Below are 7,987 nucleotides of genomic sequence, written 5' to 3' on the forward strand. Positions count from 1 at the left end.
GCATTGGTACTGAGATGTGGTCTATGGTCCTCACCTGCAGCACCACTCCTTTATTGAGTGTGTCTTGATAAATGCCAATAATTTCCATCAGTTGTCTATTCCATTTGCACAACAGCATGTGAAATTGATTGTCAAACAGGGTTGCTTCCTAAGTGGACAGTTTGATTTACTTGGAGTTGTATTCTGTTGTTTAAGTGATCCCTTTAATTTTTGAGCAGTGTACATTTTGGCAAATGTAGACTTGTCTGTCTTTTTTGAGAATTAATATACCAATTTTATTGCCAACGTTGTCCTTTGAGATCATCTCCACAATTCTTAGTAACTTTACTTGTAATTTGCTATAAATTTCATCCTATCCTATGTTCTCTGCATTTTTTTAGGATCTAAAGGCGTTACAGGTTACATTCCAAATTTCTGGAAACAGGAATTGAGTTCTGTTGGGCCAAAGACTCGATTAGCTCCCCTTACAGACCCATCTCCAAGTAAGTGGTTTTTTTTGTTTGTTTTTTTGGAACAAAATGTATGCAAATTCTCTTTTAGGTCTTGATGATATTATGGGCCTGATTTTATCTTTTTGTGATTTACTGTCTTCACTTTTGTTTTTTCTTTTTTCTTGTGCTATTCTCTGATCCTTTTTTTTTTTTTCCCCAAAATTCTTCAAAATAGTGTATGCAGTTCATTAATTCATTGCAAAAGCAAAAATGCTCTTTATTTTTCTGACTTTTCTGCGCCAAAAGTTGAAAATGCTTTAAAAAGTCACAAAAATGCCTCAAATTGAAAGCTTCTCCAGAAACTATATTCTGGGAGGGTGGAGGAGGAGTGACTGGAGTGACAGGCTCCAAAAAAAATCCTGCATTTGGTAAAAGTCACTTTTGATTAATCGGTCTCAAACATCTAGAAAAGCAAAATTGTTGTGGAAAAATAAAAAGAATTAAAAAAAAGACCACTTAATAAATGGGCCAAAAGTCGCATATAGCACCAATGTTTCTGAAAGGTTGTAGGATCTCTTTACCAGTATTCAGAAGAAATCTGCGACAGCCACCTATACATATCCAGACTCCCCAACCCGAGTGTGATCAGCTGATAAGGAATGCGTATTGAGAGCAGCACTAGTCTTTGGGAAGAAAAACAAGATTTGATCTGTTGGGTTTGCCCCAGGATTTACACCAGACCTTACAGGCAGAAGCTTCTCTCCATTTTAAAATAATCATGAAATCTCTGCTGAATACTTGGCACCAACATCATAGAAAAGTTCATTCTCAGTTTAAAGTTCTTTCAGCATAGTAATTGGCATCTGATGGCAAGAATTCAGTATCTACAAAATATTAACCCGTTGGATTCATGCAAGCCTTGACTTTTGATATTTATTTGTTGGATCCTCACATTCCCCATAGTTTGGCAGAGTGTCAAATTGTCTGGCCGTCCCCTCACGATCATGCCACAGATTACCTGTTCCTATTGGTACAGTATCACACTCCCTATTAACATTTGTCCAAAAGATTTTGAACTTTGCTGCTACAACAAGGTAGACTCTTTTAGGCCTCCTTCACACATTCGTATAAAACTGGTACTGGAGGAAAAAAAACGTACCGGTTCCACCTGTTTTCCATCCATGTGCTGTATGTGTTTTCCATGGACCCATAGACTTGTATTGAGGGGAAAAAAAAGGACATGTCTCCATGTGAAGATCACCATAGGTTATAATGGGTATGTGTGTAGTCTCTGTGGGGAAAAAAAATAAATGTCCCACATATCAGAAGCACATACATGTGAAGGAGGCCTTAGAAGGGTCCTGATACTGTGGATTTCATCCTTTGCAAATATCTAGAGCAGTTTCTTTGTGGCCTTGCCAATGTAGGAGATCACCATCAGAAACGCCTCGTGGGAATGTACCCTGAAAGAGTAACTATTTTTTTAAAACAAAAAAAAACTAAATACCGGTAAATAAAATTCAAATCACAGTAGTCCTGCAGAAATGCTTTGGGTCAGTGTGGTTTCAGGTCTTAAGACCCCAACCAGTCACCCAAAACACCGTGCAGAAGCTCGTAGGTTGACTTTCTCCTGAGTCTGTACTGATCTGTGTGCGTGGTTCATGCAGCCTGATACAAAACTGATAAAATTGACATCGCAATGTGTCCAGTGCTACTGCTGCCTTTTTACCTGTCAAACTCATTAATGACCCCAATACAACCTCTGCACAGGTTCAGGTATCTGCCTCCTCTACTTCTTGCCCTTCCACATATCTTGATGTTGATGTGGAGGAAAAGAAGGGGCAGGTTGACTGCATCATATTGTCTACATGCAGTGGAGGCATCCTTCCACGAGCCTGTACTTAGCTCAATATATCTGTTGGAGAACATAGTCGGTGGCAGTGGGCCTTTTCCTTTCATAACTACCAGTACAGCTGTGATGGTGGCCCTGACTACATCTGTAGGTTACTTTTCTGCCTGGCAAACAAAGCGTACTAGAGTAGAATAGGAAGCTGTATTCTGTTACTGAGCTGGGAGAGAATTCCTCACACTCTAGTACTTGTACAAATGTGTAAACCCACTCATGTATTTGTGTATTAATATATTTTTTTATTTTCCGAAAACAAATATTATATAGCAATAATAGTTTTCAACGCTGCTGTTTGTTTGATCTTTTCATCTAGAGTTTGGGTCCATAAAATCTATTGGATCATATCTGGGGCCGTCTACCATCAGCTCGCCATCTAAAACTTCTCCTACACTGTCTCCCAGGCCACCACCACCTCTTCAGCCAATTCATGGGAGAACAGACTGGATGTCCAAATATGGTGGACGCAGATAGCCAAGCATAGCACTTTATTTGTCATCTATTATGCCAACCCGATTACCAACGATGGAAGCTGTTTTTATGGGGGGGGTTATGCCTCATATCTTTCATGTTCCATTTGTAATATTTGAGAAAATACTACAGTATTCTAGAAAGAGCTAAAAGGAATTGCTGTGAACAGGACCATGTTGTGGATAATTCTGGCTCTCTCATATGTCAGACTCTATTGTGTGTGCAGTGCCATCTTATAACCTTCTGTCAAGGACAAATATAGACAGTGGCTGAGATGTATCACAACTGGTGCAAATGAGAGGTTGAAAAGTTGCCCATAGCAGCAGCCAATCAGATTGATATTTTTCTTTCACTTTTAAAATGAACTGTTAGAAATTGGATTGGTTGCTGAAGGTAAGTGCTGCACACTTATATCACACACAGGTTTAGATGAGTCTTCCCATAGCGTAAATGTAATGCTAGTAGCTAATAGAAAGGGCTGCTGCTATCATTTTACTCACATGTATATAATGGATTCTATAGCTAAAGAATCATCTATGTGGGCAAAGTGTCTAAACAGAGATGGAATAAATGAAACATCTAGTGACCCTTTAAAGGGTAGTTCTGTCTTGAATATATATGTCCCTGCCTCTATTTCAAGAGTAGGACCCATACTACTGTCAGTGGAGTGCCACAGTTCATACAAGAGAATTGAGCAGGCCTCATATGTGCGGCCTCCTCTCAATTCCTGGTGTCATACATCAGGGCCCCATTCTTAAGATAGATACAGATCTAACCCCTGGGACCGATCTCTACCAGACAGTTATGGCACTGAAGTGGGTCCTGCCATGTCCCCTCCATTTTAGTGATTTAAAGTAGCGCTCCAGGAAAATAGTTTTGCACATATAATGGGAAGTCACTCCGACAGTCTACCTTTGTCACACACTAATATCATTATGGGCACCTGACCCCCTCCATATACAGTTTCCTATTCTTCCTAAATCAATGGGTTTGAGCAATGCTCATCTATTGTGACTAGTCGCCTTTAAGTCTGAATAATAACTGGGTGAAGGGCTGGCGTAGTGGGCGAGGACGTCCGCCCTGCCTGTAGAGCTGTTTATTTCATGTCACAGTAAAACACTACCCAGTTACTTAGTTGTATTATAATTTTTGATGTTCATTAATTCATAATTATTGTGAATCTGCAGAGCATTGCTGGGCAATGTAGTACACTTCTTTCTAACTAGAACACCGTTTGCCTTTAAAACAGTTGTTTTAAGTTAACACATATCACTAACTTCAAAACATAAGTTTTACATGTTCACTATAAAGGGAATCTGTCAGAAGGATCAGTCCCCCTAAAGCATCTATATGGGCGTGCAGGTCATAGGAAGTTAAATATAATAATTTTATTTATATAGCGCCAAAATATTCTGCAGGACTTTAATGTTTTTACATGTTCCTGCTAAATTGTAAAGTAACACACAGTTACAAGAGGAATGAGGGCCCTGCACGCAAGCTGACAATCTATAAGGGTATGTTTCCACGTTCAGGAAACGCTGCGTGTTTGACGCTGTGGAGAGCCGCAGCGTCCAGATGTTACAGCATAGTGGAGGGGATTTTATCAAATCCCGTCTCCATTATGCGTGGTAACACGCACCCGGCGACCCTGCGATTCCGGACATGCTGCACGTTTTTTTAGATCGCAGCATGTCCGTATACCTTGCGGCGAAGCTGCGCCGCAAGGTAAAACACAGGGCCCTATGTGTGCAATGAACACATTTGTTTGCCGCTCCGTCCAAACCGCCGGCCATCCTGAAAGTGGACACATACCCTTAGGACTGATGCCTATCTGCAATCTGATGTCTTATTTCAGGTACATCCATGTTCTTAATATGTGAATGAGCTGTTAAGATCTATGGGCCGGACATGGATCTCCCCGAGAGTGTACCTCCAGAGCTTATTTTAAATGAAAGCGGATGTTACCAGTGCAAGACATGTAATAACTGCTATCCTGATTTTACCGCAGAGCTGTGCCTGATTGGAACTTGCACAGTACAGCAGAGCTGAACTTTCTCATTACAAACACATAAGCAGCTCTCCTTTCATAGTGCTGTTTGCTGTGCCTGATTGCAATGAGGCAAAACTCAGCTCTACTGTACTATGTAATTGGTAAACACTTAAGCAGCTGCCCTCTCTCCTAGTGCTCTTGGCTCTGCTGCAGAGCTGTGCCTGGCTGCAACTAACCTTTCTTCAGCTTTCATCTCCTGGCATCCCGTGTGTGTGTGTGTGTGTGTGTGTGTGTGTGTGTGTGACACAACTTAGTTGACAGCACTATGAGAGGGGAGCTGCAGATGTCCGAGCACATTCACTCTTCACTACTCGTTGACATATTTAGAAAGCTGTGGATTTCTCTGGAATAAGACATTGGATCCCAGATGACAAGGTATCATTCTCTTCAGCTCTATATTACCTTGATGCCAATATAAACGGTTTAGGGGAGGGTTGATCCTTCTGACAGATTCCCTATAAAAGATGAATGCTGTGACCACCCAACTTTTTACTGTACTTTTCTTATTTTCCTATTGTTATATGATAGAGTTGTAAGTATATTTTGTTGCTTGCTTTGGCATGCCTGAAGTGCTTTATTTTCAGAAAGATCGGTCCAAATGGCGATTTAATTGCCCTCATTAGATTTTTTTTTTTTTTCATAATGTCTGTGCATCTTACTAACAGTATAATAGGCCAACTTGTCATGGAGCAGCCAAAGTTGTATATACCACACTCGCTGGGGAAAAAGTACCTCTGCAAATTAGCTCTCATCCAGCAGAAAGAAAATGGTCTCTCTAGTGCCACCTATAGTTAGATTTCCTTTGTCAACATCCAACACATTAAAGCACTTTGAAACATTACTAGGGATATCGGCCAAACTGTAGACCCTCTCCTATAGAAAGCACAATTTAGCATTCAGAGTCTTGTGGGGGCATTTTGTATGCACGTGTGCACATATATACTCAAATTTCACATATTGGTCTCTATTCATATTCCTCCAGTCAAGATCGCTACCATTATGGCAGAAGGGAGCCAACAGTCACATTTTTGCAGCTGAGCGATAAAAGTATGGAGCACATCGGGGAGAATTTTATCAAGACTTCTGCTAGTAAAAGTGGAGTAATTTCCCATGATAACCAGTCAGATCCCACCTCTCAACTCCCAGAGACCCTGGGAAATGTCAGAGCTTAAAGGGAATCTGTCACATTTGACCTGTCTAAACTATTAATGTGGGCATACAGGTTATAGAATTTTGAAAAGTACTACCTGTATGCCTCATATCAGACGCCTTGTTGTGGAGACATTTTTTTTAATCCCTTTATGGGAATAACCTCTTCCAGGCTCTGGGCAGGATGATGCCTGTAGATAACTCTGCATCCAGAGCTTATTTTTCATGAAGGGGAGTTATAATCACACACCGCTCTCCAGTGAGATCAAGAGAGCTCCATCACGCTGGTAACTCCCCCTTCCTGTAAAATAAACTCCATAGGCAGAGTTATCTCCAGGCACCATCTTCACCAGAGCCTGGAAGATGTCATTTATATAAAGTTATTAAAAGATGATTTATCCACAACAAGAAATCTAAGATTAGACGTACATGTATCACTCTTTTCAGCAGTCTATAACCTGTCTGCACATATTAATAGTTTAGATATGTCGAATGTGGTGACAGATTCCCATTAAAGGGTTATTCCCATAATCACATTATTTTGCAAAAACCTGGTAAATGCATACGTATTTTTAATATACAGAATAAGCCAAAAAAGTTTCTTTCTGCAACAAACTGCTCATCTCATCTAATCTCAGCACCTGTACACAGTACCCTAAACTGAAGTATCGCTCAATCTCCGCCCCAATATACAGCCCATCCTGCAGTATAGCTCTCCTTTTTGTACACCCTAAATACAACCTTTACTGCAATATATCAAATTTTTTTGTTCCTTCTATATCCATGCATGAGCTCTGCACTGTACTGAAGGTGGCTCTGCCCTTTGTTTGCTATGTATAATTGCGCCACTTTTACACCAGTTTTGATAAGTTCTCCACTGAGTTAACAGTTAATATGGCTGCTAGAAAGACGTTTACTGTAGGGAAATAAAACGCTTCTCTGTCATTAAATGAATTTCTTGCACCACAGGAGTTCTGTACTGATCACTGTTGCACTAGACTTCATTGAATGAAAGCAGATATTGATTTGTTCTGGGTGTTAATGTTTAGGAGTGTGTTTATTGAATATAATTTCGTATTCTTTGTAATTTAATAATGGAAGCTTAGGACAAAGCTGGTAAGTTTACATTAAATGACATAAATTAGTAGCCAGCTACAAGATATATACCCCTATATTTATTATATACACATATCTGTAAGTATATGTATTACACATTTCACATGTGCCATCTGCTATTGTAAAGCTTTTGTAGCTTTCTTAAAACTTTTTTTTTATAAGCTACTGTAATTACTTAGTTGCCAAATAAAACATTCCAGGCAAAATTCTAAATGTGCATTTTGCATTCACTCTTGTCTGACTTGCCTCCTCTGGAAGTAGAATTCTTGGTACCTCTCCTACACATTCACATCGGTTCAGGAGACGTATATACTCAAAACTACAGAGAAGCAATGTAACTAAAAAAAAAGCCTACACTGGCCTCCATTCTCCAGATTTCTGGCATAAAACTAATACTTTGCCCTACACTACTGTGCCAAAATGTTGTATATGCTGTACTATTTCAGCGTTTAGTGTCTTTTTGTACTGTTAATCTGTTTTGTAGGAGAACCAAGAACCACTTTCCACCTGTATAACCTTTTTATAGGACCAAGAAGTCGTGCATAATAGCACCATTTTTTCCACTATTAAAGTTTGCTTTAATGTCTTGGATCCAATTTATATTGTATGTATTGTTTTCTACTTGTATAATAAAGATCCTTTTCTTAGGTTATTGTAATAATCTGTTTGTCAACGGACTAAAAATAATGGTGGGGTGTAAATAAATATTAAAGTGATTGTCTCCAAAAAGACATTGATGGTATATCTACTGATCAGCATGGGTACAGGGGTCAGCTCAAAGTTGCATCAGTATTTGTAAAGCACTGGGCAACTGTTTCATTTGAACTGCTGAGACCCCCAATAATCTTGGGAACTGAGACTTAA

The 7,987-nt window shown here is 39.6% G+C and overlaps 1 protein-coding gene across 5 annotated transcripts in view; it reads left to right on the top strand.

The window, feature by feature from the left end:
• The window catches only part of CILK1 (ciliogenesis associated kinase 1), a 72,623-nt gene extending 64,853 nt beyond the window's left edge, over nucleotides 1-7,770 (top strand). For 4 of the 5 annotated variants that reach the window (XM_077290034.1, XM_077290033.1, XM_077290036.1 and 1 more), the window contains exons 13-14: nucleotides 381-482; nucleotides 2,654-7,770. In XM_077290034.1, coding sequence (XP_077146149.1) covers nucleotides 381-482; nucleotides 2,654-2,811 — 260 coding nt within the window. In that variant the 3' untranslated portion in view covers nucleotides 2,812-7,770. Of the gene's footprint in view, nucleotides 1-380; nucleotides 483-2,653 lie in introns of those variants that run through there. The other variant, XR_013221833.1, reaches the window with a different exon arrangement.
• The last annotated feature ends 217 nt before the right edge of the window (nucleotides 7,771-7,987 follow it).

The sequence above is a fragment of the Ranitomeya variabilis genome, chromosome 2, assembly GCF_051348905.1.
Source record: "Ranitomeya variabilis isolate aRanVar5 chromosome 2, aRanVar5.hap1, whole genome shotgun sequence".
Classification (NCBI taxonomy): Eukaryota; Metazoa; Chordata; class Amphibia; order Anura; family Dendrobatidae; genus Ranitomeya; species Ranitomeya variabilis.